Source organism: Mesoplodon densirostris, chromosome 2, assembly GCF_025265405.1.
Source record: "Mesoplodon densirostris isolate mMesDen1 chromosome 2, mMesDen1 primary haplotype, whole genome shotgun sequence".
Taxonomy (NCBI): domain Eukaryota; kingdom Metazoa; phylum Chordata; class Mammalia; order Artiodactyla; family Ziphiidae; genus Mesoplodon; species Mesoplodon densirostris.
Window position 1 is genome coordinate 32,992,679 of NC_082662.1, and position 13,037 is coordinate 33,005,715.

Sequence of the window (13,037 nt, forward strand, 5' to 3'; positions counted from 1 at the left end):
CTGGGGTTCCACGATGTGTTGGTCAGTCAAAAATCACTAGAAGGTGCTTACGGCTAACCCGTTAGACCTGGTTCACTGTTGTGTGATCTTCCATTTTGTGGCAGACCACAGTCAAGGAGAACCTAAATGCTATATTATATCTGATCAGAAGGCAGTAAGGTTACTCTGTGGCATTGTCACTCAAAAGTTGATAGCCAAGAGTTCTGAATATTGGGAAGTAAAGGCTGTGAACCTCTTCCCCCCATACTTTTTTCCCTGTCTACTAAATAAATGAGAAATGTTAATTTCCAAAAGAAACTGGTGGATTAGCTGCACTGACTGAGACACTGGTTCCCCTTACCCATTGTCGCCCATCATGTGACATCTTTACCAGTTCCCTCTCATGTTCATTTCCTGGACCATATGGAAGTTGTTAATTTCCTGCTGGTTGTCCTAAGTTCTTCCTGGATACTTGTGTGTATATGTAAACTTACCATATTATATACATGTGTCTCTGGGATATATATGTGTGTTTGCCTGCTTATTTCCTATGTTGTGAAGCAATGGCCAAATTCCGTGGGGCAGGCCAGAATTGAAGCTCCTGTGGCAATCAGATTTAGTCTAGATGTTGCTCAAAATGATACTCATACAAAACATGCTTTGACTCTGGTCATGAAATTTGTTCAGTGGGAGCTAGAGTTGTAAAGACCACAATGCAGAACCAGCTGTGATTTATTTGAGAGCAGATTTCCAGAAAACATGCTGGTTTAACATGCTCTGTGTGAGGTAGCCCACTTCTAATGGTTCATTGCTTCACCATATACGGGAGTACATGAAGAGTTTTAACAATTGCTTGCTGAGAACATTCAGTTCTCATTTTGAAAGGTTAAAAAAGGGGAGAAGGAAAGAAAGAAAGTCAAGCTGCTGAGCACCACTACATTGAGCATGATGTGTCCCCTGTTACCGTTTGTGTGTTTCATGTGAAGTATTGTTCTGATTAACTGACATCCTTGCTTACAAGTTTCACTAACCCTTTGGAGTTTAAGCACAAATGCACAAAGGGAAAAGAGGACGACCTGTTTGGGGTTCTTTTTTGCAAAAAAACAAACAGTCGCATGCTGGACGCTAACACCAAGCTTACACTGTGTGTGCGATACGGCTGAGCTGCTCCGTAAGGCTCTCTCTCTTATCTGCCCAAGGCACACCCTGCAACCCTGGTAAGTAGAAGCCTTTTATGTTTTCTTTCCTCTTCTCCCTCTGTCTTTTTCTGCTTGTTTAGGTCAGAATGCCCATGTTTGGTGGGGCTGAAATGAGTTCCTCTGGATTATTTTCCGACACAGTGATTCCTGCCTCTCCTCCAATTATGAGGGTGTTAGAAAGAACAGTCTTTTCTCTTTGGCTGGACTCCAGGCCTTTTTTCAATACCAGCATTTCTGAGACTCTGTGAACTCACAGAAGAAATTAGAGTTTTCCCCAAAGAATCTTTTCCTTTGTCATATTGTCTGCTTCTGGATAGTCTTTATGTGGATTTTGTAAAAGGAATTTTTCATATATTTCAGAGAGTCACATGCCAGTGGGATTTTTCCTTCAATTTATAAAGACTAGCTAACTTGTCGATTCACATAGCATACGTTTACCTTATACAAGTTAAACTCTACATTCTGGGTCAGAAAACAGAGGGAGGATGAAGAATAACACATAATATTTTAAATAGTGTGGAGAATTCTCAGTTATTCCATTATTTGAACAAATACAGTGAGATGAACATGCGACCCAGATCTGCTTCCTCATTTGCTGTCTGTTCTGCGTCTCTGATAGTGTGCAACTAATCAAGCTTGAAAGGCTCAGGGCATGTTTTTAAAATCTGGGGGAAATAGGTTAATGATTCTAAGGATTTCCTTACTATTTATCAGTGTAGTTGTTTATTCATCAAATGTTTCTTTAACTGCTGGTACTAGTCCTAGATATCCACTGGGCAAAGTACCTGCTCTTATGGAGCTTACTTCTCACTGAGACAGAAATGAAATGCATTATATAGGAGGCAAGGAAGTGATTGGCAGTTACTTCAATAAGATCCTCCATGAGTAAGTTGAGTTAAATAAGGATCAAAAAGTAACACTGACTGAAGAGGGATAGATAAAAGCATGTATAGAAGACGAAGATAATGCACACTAACAAGAAGAAGTGGAAAGTTGGAGATGAATAAAAGTGATGAAGTGTTCTAAGTGGTAGAACACTGGAAAGATTTAATTTCTGAATAACATCATGTTGCGATGAAAGGCTTCGAAATAGGAATTCTTCAGAAGCTGTTTTCAGGCTTCTTTGTGAGGGTAATTTTGACAATGTGTAAGGCTTGCCTTATTCTCTGTCCTTATACCTAACTCCTGTGTAAGATGCAGCTCCGCTGTGCTTATCCTTCCTGCTCTTCCGGATCTGACTGGGGAGGCAGTATAATAATGTGAGATTTAGAGTAAGATCTTGGTTTGATTCTGGAACTCATTCATTTTGTGACCTTGGACAAGTTACCTAATCTCTCTGTACCTCATTTTCTTATCTGCAAACTAAAAATTAATTGCTTTCATAGGATTGTTGTGAGGGCGTCAGTGCTTAATAAATATACTAAGTGCTCAACAAGTAGTAGCTGTCGTCGTGATGATTGTACTACCCATTCTAGCCTGGACTGGAAGAGAAGTTATTAGTGGTTCCAGAGTCAAGAGTCCCTAGTCTGCTCCCTCCTTGACTTGCTACTTCCAATTCCTAGAGCTAATTTAACTCAGAGCCATTGCCATGGGACACGCTAGCACTGGCCACCAAGAGTATGACCGCTCCAGTTGCTAAACAGCTGCCTGAGTAATATACACAGGGCCATTTACTGAGCTGCACAGCTGTTGCTGGGCTGCTTAAGTCTCTCTTCGAATCCTGTGGACCCATCGCGCTGAACTCATCGGCAGGGAGGTCCTACTTCAAGAGTCTCCTGCGTGGATTGCAACACTGAGAAGTTGTTGTATGGGGTTGAATTCTCACTTTGGGGGAGCTGGTATGTGTCTGTAGGTGCCATTGTGGTGATTTAGTCTTATAAATAGCTGTCCCCTCACTTTCACTGCTTGCTACTTTGTAGAGCTTGTCACTCAGATATGCTTAATGCTACCATCCCTTGAGTAATCTGTGAACTTCTGGCCATGTTAAACATTGTGTAGTTTAGAAAAATTCTTTTTTAGCATTAACACTGCCAGGCTTCAGAATGTTTCCTACAGGTTGGGGCTCATCCAGGCTGGGTTTTTTTTGTGGTCAGAATTTGATATACTGTAGTTCTTTGAATGACTGTTTTCAACAATTGTGCTTCTCTGATTCAGTGTTCTTTTTCATTTTCTCTTGTAGGGCTGCAGAGCAGTTGCTGGGGTGATTGACCTAGGCACAGTGGAGATATTTCCCATCTTCAGAGCCATGCAAAAGGGCCTCATTGACCAAGACACAGGCCTTGTGCTCCTGGAATCCCAGGTTATCATGTCTGGCCTTATTGACCCTGAGACCAATGAAAAGCTGTCTTTGGAGGAGGGCCTAGCCAGAAACCTCATTAATCCCCAGATGTACCAGCAGCTGCAGGAGCTAGAGGATGCCCTGTCCTTAATCATCAGGCTTACTGAGAACAAAGGCCCTCTTTCTGTGGTGGAAGCAATTGAAAAGAAAATAATCAATGAGAAAGTTGGACTGAAAATCTTAGAAGCTCACCTGGCAACTGGAGGTTTCAGTCTCCCCCCTGATGAGAACTGTATTAACCTAGAGGAGGCTTTTCACCAAGGCCTCATTTCTGCCTGGCTTTACTCAGTGTTAGAGTCTCACCTGAGATCATCTAAGAACTTGATAGACCCAAACACAGCTGAGAAAATCGGTTTACTGGATCTGATGAGGAGATGTATTGTCTACCAGGAATCAGGGTTGAAATTGCTGCCTGTCAAGCAATTGGCAGGGGGAATGGTGAGCTTGAAATCAGGCCGGAAGGTTAGCATTTTCCGTGCAGTTCAGGAAGGGCTAATAGATAGGCAGGTCACTGTCCGGGTGCTGGAAGCTCAGCTTTTTGCTGGAGGCATAGTAGATCCAAGAACAGGACACAGACTTACAGTGGGAGAGGCTGTGAGACATAATTTGATTGACCAAGATATGGCCTGTGCTCTTCTTATAAGGCAGCTTCAGACAGGAGGCATCATAGACACTGTCACTGGGCGTAGGCTGACAGTAGATGAAGCAGTGAGCAATGATCTAATAGCTGCTAAGATTGCACTTGTGATTCTGGAGTCCCTTTGGTCATTCATGGGGTTGCTATGGCCCGAGTCTGGAGAGATTCTCCCAATTACAGATGCCCTGGAACAAGGTATTGTGTCTACTGAACTAGCTCATAAAATCCTTAGTGGCCGACAGCATATTAAAGCCCTATTTCTACCAGCAACCACAGAGATTTGGTCCTGGAAAAAAGCAATAGAAAGTGGTATGTTAGACAAAGATCTTGCCAATAACTTGAAGTCAATTTGTATCCCTGATGTGATGCCCCACATGCAATTAGCAGACTCTTTAGAACGAAGCAAATTGAGCACGAATCCTGGAGCAGCAGGTGTGCTGTGCAGCAAGGGCCAAACTGAGGGCATCACAAGCCACAACGAGAAGCTGCTGTTTCATCTGATGACTCACAGCTATATTAATGTGTGGGATGGACAGAGGCTGCTCCTCTTCGACAATGAGCTGCTAGAGGCACTAACAGCAAGAGGTGATCAAGCGGGTCCTCCAAAAGTGTTTGGAAGTGGGCATCAGAGACTAGAAGCTCCTGAGAAATTACAAGAATCGGTGAATGTGAAAATCACAGAAACTTTCTGTGATGGGCTGATTGTGAGGCCACATGAGTTCCAGTTTTCTTCTCAGAACAAAGAAGATCCTGATCAGGCAAATTGCACTGAAGCAAAAGACAAAAAGACCATTGTAGAAACAGAAGAGAACACCAAAAGGGACCTGTCTGTAGGGCAACAAAAAGTGGGAAATCCAAATGTTGATACTTTGAAGGTCATAGATAAAGTCAAGTCAGAGTTTAAAAGGCAGTTGTTAGATACCAAAAAGGAAGACCAAATAGAAGTATCTACCAGAGAAAATGTCAACAAAGGATTTCTCCTTATGGTACCTCCTGAGGAAGCAGAAGACGTGACTTTGGTGGAGGACAAAGATCCTTTTCCTGTTGAATCACCAAAGGAAGAACGTCAGCCTCTCAGAAAGACTTCCTTTATGTGTCAGAAAGAACAAGCAAACACACTTGAAATTGAATATACTCTAGGTGAAACTGGAAGACCTCTCATAAAACCCCAAAGCAAAAAGCCACAATTTCCGGTAGAGAAAACTCTAGTTTTAGAATCGGAACTAAAGTCTGAAAAGGATAAGAATATTCATTCTCTGGGCAGAAAGAAAACATTAAATAAGACTTGTTTGGGTAGGGATGACCATAAACAAAGTCCAGAAGGACACAACATGGCAGGTGGTGGTATGATGTTGTTAGAAAAGACAGACAAGGAAGCTAATGGCAGTGAAACTTCCCTGTCATGCAGTCATCCTTCAGAGTTGCTTGAAGAAGCTACCTTAAATATATTATCTGCACAATTACTAGAGGGCGGTATCTTTCATGAACAGACAGGTCAAAAGCTCTTACTAAATGAAGCAATAGCCCGAGGCCTTGTGCCTAGTCACACTGCTGTGAAACTTTTGGGAAAGTTGAACATGTTTCGGGGCTTCTTTGACTCTCAGACCTGCGAGTCTTTGAAAACTGAAGAAGTCATTGATGAAGGCTTAATGGATGAGAAATTGTTACACAATGTCCTCATGGCAGACAAAGCTATAAGTGGTATCTTAGACCCTCGTACCCACACACTCTGCTCTGTGAAGGAAGCAGTTGCCATTGGGCTTCTTGACACACAAACAGCCACCAGAATTTTAGAGGGGCAGGTGGTGACTGGTGGAATTGTTGACCTGAAACGAGGCAAAAAGGTTTCAGTAACTTTGGCCTCAAATCTTGGCTTGGTGGACAGTGCTGACCAGACAGAGCTTATAAATCTGGAGAAAGCTTCTAAAGGCAGAGATGCTGAAAAAGCAGTTAGGGAGAGATTAATTAGCTTACAATTGGAAACAACTGGAATTATGGACCCTGACAGCAAAGCCCCTTTAACAGTTGTGCAGTCCATTGACAGAGGGCTTTTGGAGAGGGATGAGGCCATGCAGTTGTTGACAAAGCAGGTGGTAGATGGAGGTATCATTCACCATATATCTGGGATGAGACTTTCTGTTGATAGTGCCTTTAAACATGGCATCATTGATGAAGATTTAGCCGAGCAACTCAAAAAAGTTGAGAACTTAAGCCTCCATCAGTTCTCTCATCCTGAAACAAAGGAAACTATTTCCCTGTCTGAAGCCATAAAATTAGATCTTGTTACCCTGGACTTGAAAAGAGAAATCCAAGAAATTCAGGCCTTGACTGGAAGCTTTGTAGATCTCATTTCTGGCCAGAGATTGACCTTGGCAGAAGCTGAAAAAGAAGGACTCTTAACTAATAAAGAAATATTGTCTTCAGGAATGATGAATGGGATTATAGATCCTGAGAATTACAGAATTGTTCCCTATGCAGAATTAGTAAAAAAGTGTAAGATTGATATTGAATCTGGACAGAGGTATCTAGAAGTAATTCCCTTCTCAGACATTAAAGATGGAGCAAGTGACAAAGTACTTACATTGTCTCAAGCAATTAAGCTTGGAAAAGTAGATTTTGCAGCTACACTGAAGGTTCTGGAAGCTCAGGCAAATGCTGGAGGAATTATAGACACTGCCACGGGGAAAAGATTGACATTGGCATCAGCTTTGGAACAGAAATTAGTGGATGAAAGCATGGTCCGAATTATTGCATCCCGTCAGGTGTTAGACGGAGGAATTATTGACATATTTAATGATCAGAGAGTGACTTTAAAGGAAGCTATTGAGAAAAGACTTATTAGCCCTGAACTGGCAACTATAATCCAAGCAGATACCATCGAGTCCAGTGATTACCAGGCTAAGAGTGAAAAGCAAGATGGAATTGAAGTATGTGAACTAAAGAAAGAATTTCTAAGAAAGGAAATGTTAATTGCTTGTAGTCAGACTGCTGAAATGAGTTGTGGTAAAGGAGAAAGTGAGAAATTATTTCAAACTGAAAACCAGTCTGCACAGAAAAAGGTTAAAGTGAGAGTTTCTAATGGGGAGCAGGCAAAAAAGAGCAGGGAAATTTCATTAAAGGAATTGGAATGCAAGGGTCAGGTTAGGAGATCTTCTCGAGGTGCTAAAGAATCTTTCAGTATCATAATTTCTAGTGATGGTAAAGGTAAATCATTGGGCCAAGATTCAGTGACACACCCTCACTCAGAAATTTGTGATTTTAACCCCAAAGAGGTGGCTTATAATACCATGGGAAAAAATACAACTGAAGAGCAAGAAAAAGTAGTGGCACAGACAGAAATTATTTCTCAAATGAAACAGTTTATATCAGGTCTAGATTCTAAAGAAATAAGGGAAAACCAAGGAGAAGTTATTTCAGAAGTACAAGAATCAAATTGTGAAACTCCGGGCAAATTGCCTAGTCAGCAGGTTATGCAGAAACCAATGAAAACCAGGGAGAAAGGTAAGAGAGGAAAGAGGGAGATGACTGTAGAAGAAAGTGTCAAAACACGCAAACCAGCAGTTCTTGCAGAAGAAAAGCTGAATCAGGAAACTGCCATTAGAGATGACCATGACTCTAATATAGAGAATCAACCTGTGAAAATAACTATAAGTGAAAAAGGGAAAGAAACTGATGGGGAGCTGGGATTTTCTGTTGTTGGTGAAGCTGAAGATTCTTCTTCCCAAATGATACCCAAAGGAACTTCTGTAAGAAATCAAGATGCTTTAACATTCTTCAACTCTACTCAGGTCAGTGAAGGAGATGTGAAAAATTTAAGACTCTACTTGACTTTAAAACCAGAAGAAAATTTATCTCAAGAAGTTACTGTTGGGACCCAGAGTGAAATACTCTCTTCTTTGAGCCCACAACCTGAAGGATTGTACTACCAGGAACCAGTTGGAGAAGCCCAAGTTGCAGACACATCCCCAATTTTCACAACAGACAAGTCTTTCCAAGGAACCACCAGACAGGAGACCAGTTATCATCAAGATTCTTGTGTTACATTTAAGATTAGGGAAACCAAAGATCTGATTTTCTCATCTAATGAAAGTAAACAAAAATCATACCAAGAAGTACCTTTTGACTCAACAAGCACTGTTAAGTTGGAAGAAATTAGAGTAGGCTCCAAAGGTGTCAGTTATTTGGAATTCTCAGACAGAAAGGACCTTCATCCTCAGGACAACAAAAGTGATCGTGAACGTTGCGGAATTCTTGAATCTAAAATAGTAACAACTCAGGAAATAATGGGGGAGAAATTTCTAAAAATGTCAGTCCCTATAGTTACAGATGCAGAAGCAGGGTCCTTTGAAGGCATAGTGACTCAGGGAGTTCCCAGAGTTTCATTGTCTCTTCTCCCAGAGAAACTGTCCAAAGATGTATCTAGAAAAGAGAGTACAGGACAAGAAGATGCCACCATTAGTCCTATTCCAGAGACCCATGAAGAAGAGATGGTACCCCTAATATCATACCCCACAATGAAGATGGATGAGAAGACACCACAGGAGAAACTCAGAGAGAGCTCAGAGCCTGGCAGTGAACAAACCCCCTTCATGACTGCACCGGGGGGAACGAGTGTGAACCCAGAGCCCTTCAGAGCTACCAAAGTAAGTTACCCAGTGGTGTGTTTGTGTGTGTGTGTGTGTGTGTGTGTGTGTGTGTGTGTGTGTATCTGTTATAGCTAATTTCATGCTAAGACTCTTGACAAGATACTGAGTTTTCATGTGTATAATTGTATACATACATACACTTCAGGGCACTAGATGATTCTCTAAGATATAACTTAGTTTATCATCATCTGTTTGTAACATAGTTGTTGGAAAATTAGGCAATGGCTCTGAATGTCTTTCTGAAATTTGCAAGGGCTTTAAGTTAGACACTGACATTGAAGCTAATTTAAAATACTGAGGCTATGGTACCTGAAGTCAGAATAGGTTTTGGAAGTTTTGCTAAAATAATGCTTATAGATTGATAATTTTGAGCTTCTGCTCCCTGAGGAAATATAATAAAATCACTTTTTTGTCTATTGATTTGAGACAATTTAGACAAAATAACATATTTGATTTCATTCCACCCAATGTGTAGTAAAAATTTCTATTCTATTCTAAGACCCTGCCTGCTTAAAAAACAGACTTAAAGGAGTATGTCAGATTTGAGTGAGTTTTCTTTTTGGCTCCACAGAATGTATTTAACCGGCAGCTCTGCCTAGAACATGATGAGAAGTTGGTATCCTATCTGTCTCTATTACGAGACATTGAAATGAGGACCAAACAAATTCAACCTCTAGAGCTAAATCTGGCAGAGCTACAGGATCTGCTGTGTCAGGCCAAGGTAGGTTCCCAGAGACTTCCTCCAGGCCCATCGACGTGGAGAAAATAAAGACTATTCAGGAAGAAAAACGTGTTCAAAAACACTAGCATTTAATGGACAAAAATAGATTGGAAAAGTGTAACTAGAGATCTATGAAGAACACCAGGGAGTACTAGTCTCACAGAAGCCAAAGCAGAAGAGACTCAAGGGAGGAGTAGTCGGCAGTGTTAAATACAGCAGGGAGACTGAGTTCAGTGAGGACTAAAAGGGGGTTTAGTGCCTGCGAGTTGCTGGGGACCTTGATAAGAACAGTTACAGTGGAGTCATGGGATATGAACTAGGTTGCACTGAGAATAAATGGGAGGTTGGAAGGTGCGGACAATTAGTGTATGTCATTCTTTCCAGAAGCTTGCTAGTGCAGGCAAGGAAAGAGAAGTAGGTAGAACACCAGCTAGAGGAGATGGACTAAAAGAGGAATGTTTTGAGTGAATTTTTAGGCTGAGGAAAAAGAACCAATAGAAAAGGAGAATTTGAAGTTAGAGGAGAGAGGAAGTGCTGACTGGTGGAATGAGGTCCCAGAGGACATGGAAAGACATAGACTTAGACAGCCTTGAGCAGGAGGAGGAATAGCTCTTTGACTGAAACTGGAAGCTGAGAGTTGTCACAGGATTGGAGTCACGATGAGGACAGAGGTTGTAGAGGTTTACCAGTTCTCTCAGTATCTAGAGTATGGCCTTGGGCAGGGGGGCTGAAGGGGAAATGAGGATGATGCCCAGAACAGCTACCAAGCTCTTCCACAGCTGGTTTCTGGCTTCTCTACTGAGGGGTAGCTGAGTGGGAAAGCTGGCTTGGGATATTTTTATGTGCATTGGTTCTGCTCCCTTGGACTTTGTAGTGGAAGACTTGTCCTTTGATTGACTTATATTGCATGACATTATTTAAAGCATAATGACACTCTTGGAGAGGCAGCAAGTTGTAGTGCAAGGAGCATTGCACTGAGTCAGAAAACCTGCATCCAAGTCTTGGCTCTCTTGCTTACCAGCTGGGTGACCTCAAGGGAAAACAAATTCACATTTTTAAGCACTGAGGCATCTCTACTGTAAATCCAGGATAATAGTATCTACTCTGCCTACTTCAAGAATTATTGTGGGAACCAAATAAACTAGTGAATGTCTATAAAAACATTTTATAAACCCTAAAGCCTGTGTAGGCCTGAGGTGACAGAAAAATGTGTTCACAGCTGATTCCTAGACAGCAAGATTTCTAGTGTTGATTTTGGAGGTAACTCTACTTTATGCCCTCAGGTAGTAGACAGGGAGCTAAAGGATCTGTCCACGGTGGTGAGTCAGGAATTGGAATGTGTGAATCAGATTATCATCAGCCAGCCTCAGGAAGTCCCAGCTCAACTGTTGAAGGCTCTAGAAAAAGATGCCAAGAATCTTCAAAAGTCCCTCAGCTCTGTGAGTGACACCTGGGGTTCCAGACTACTCCACCTCCAGAATGCTGCAGAAGGAAAAAAGGTAGCTTCTTGTTTTTATTCACAAAGGCTCACAAACTCTGCGTAGGCTTAGAGAGTTTTATCATCTAATTTGCCATGTATTTCTTAGACTAGAGTTTTAAATCAGTATGAACAGCTAGAAGGCAGACTTCAAGATCTGAGAGCCTGCGTTGGCAATACCCATCTTATTCTGAACAACAAGGAGCATGTCGATGAAACAGATGCCATCGACAGCCTGAATCACTGTCTCCAACAGTATGAGGTAAGCACTCCACCAGTTCTCAAGCATGTTATATTTGTCCTTTTGAGTTGTATCAATTTTATTTCTCTGCTAGGCAAACTGGTATCTGTACTTGCCTTTCTTAGAAAGTCTGACTTTGCATTTGAGAAATAAAGTCAGCTACGTTTAGTTTTTTAGGTTATCATACCTCTGGAGCTTCTTCAGTGATTATGATTATTTTTCCTTTCAGCTGTACTGAGAATCTGTGGAATGGCCTATGATTATCCAACTTCATCTTCTCTTTATAACTGAGCATCTAGTATACCTTTTTTCTGTTTTGCCCAAGATCTAATCCTATGCGCACACACTAGTTTTTGTTTTTTTAATGATGCTAGACTTTCTTTTTTTTTTTTTTGCTTTTTATTGTTTGAATTTTATTTAATTTTTTTTATACAGCAGGTTCTTATTAGTTATCTATTTTACACTTAGTAGTGTATATATGTCAATCCCAATCTCCCAGTTCATCCCACCCCCACCCCCTGCTTTCCCCCCTTGGTGCACACACACCAGTATTTTTAAAATTATTATTATTTTTTAACATCTTCATTGGAGTATAATTGCTTTACATTGTTATGTTAGTTTCTGCTGTATAGCAAAGTGAATCAGCTACGTGTATACATATATCCCCATATCCCCTCCCTCTTGCGTCTCCCTCCCACCCTCCCTGTCCCACCCCTCTAGGTGGTCACAAAGCACTGCGCTGGTCTCCCTGTACTATGCAGCTGCTTCCCACTAGCTATCTGTGTTACATTTGGTAGTGTATATATGTCAGTGTCACTCTCTCACTTCATCTCAGCTTACCCTTCCCCCTCCCCGTGTCCTCAAGTCCATTCTCTACGTCTGCATCTTTACTCCTGTCCTGCCCCTAGGTTCTTCAGAACCATTTTTTTGTTTTTTTAAGATTCCATATATATGTGTTAGCATACAGTATTTGTTTTTTTCTTTCTGACTTACTTCACTCTGTATGGCAGACTCTAGGTCCATCCACCTCGCTACAGATAGTTCAATTTTGTTTCTTTTTATGGCTGAGTAATATTCCATTGTATATATGTGCCACATCTTCTTTATCCATTCATGTGTTGATGGACACTTAGGTTAATTCCGTGTCTTGGCTGTTGTAAATAGTGCTGCAATGAACATTGTGGTACATGACTCTTTTTTTTTTTTTTTTTGTGGTACACGGGCCTCTCACTGTTGTGGCCTCTCCCGTTGCAGAGCACAGGCTCCAGACGTGCAGACTCAGCGGCCATGGCTCACGGGCCCAACCGCTCCGCGACATGTGGGATCTTCCCAGACTGGGGCATGAACCTGTGTCCCCTGAATCGGCAGGCAGACTCTCAACCACTGTGCCACCAGGGAAGCCCCCATGACTCTTTTTGAATTATGGTTTTCTCAGGGTATATGCCCAGTAGTGGGATTGCTGGGTCATATGGTAGTTCTATTTTTAGTTTTTTAAGAACCTCCATACTGTTCTACATAGTGGCTGTATCAATTTACATTCCCACCAACAGTGCAAGAGGGTTCACTTTTCTCCATAACCTCTCCAGCATTTATTGTTTGTAGAATTTTTGATGATGGCCATTCTGACCGGTGTGAGGTGATACCTCATTGTAGTTTTGATTTCCATTTTTCTAATGATTAGTGATGTTGAGCATTCTTTCATGTGTTTGTTGGCAATCTGTATATCTTCTTTGGAGAAATGTTTATTTAGGTCTTCTGTCCATTTTTGGATTGGGTTGTTTGTTTTTTTGATATTGAGC

The 13,037-nt window shown here is 41.5% G+C and overlaps 1 protein-coding gene across 19 annotated transcripts in view; it reads left to right on the plus strand.

Moving 5' to 3' along the window:
- MACF1 (microtubule actin crosslinking factor 1) overlaps positions 1-13,037 on the plus strand; it is a 330,003-nt gene that overhangs the window by 194,289 nt on the left and 122,677 nt on the right. For 13 of the 19 annotated variants that reach the window (XM_060089544.1, XM_060089550.1, XM_060089543.1 and 10 more), the window contains 4 exons: positions 3,358-8,796; positions 9,371-9,520; positions 10,804-11,019; positions 11,107-11,259. The exons of the other annotated variants lie outside the window; for them this stretch is intronic. In XM_060089544.1, the coding sequence (XP_059945527.1) occupies positions 3,358-8,796; positions 9,371-9,520; positions 10,804-11,019; positions 11,107-11,259 (5,958 nt within the window). The remainder of the gene's footprint in view (positions 1-3,357; positions 8,797-9,370; positions 9,521-10,803; positions 11,020-11,106; positions 11,260-13,037) is intronic. 19 annotated transcript variants of the gene reach the window in all.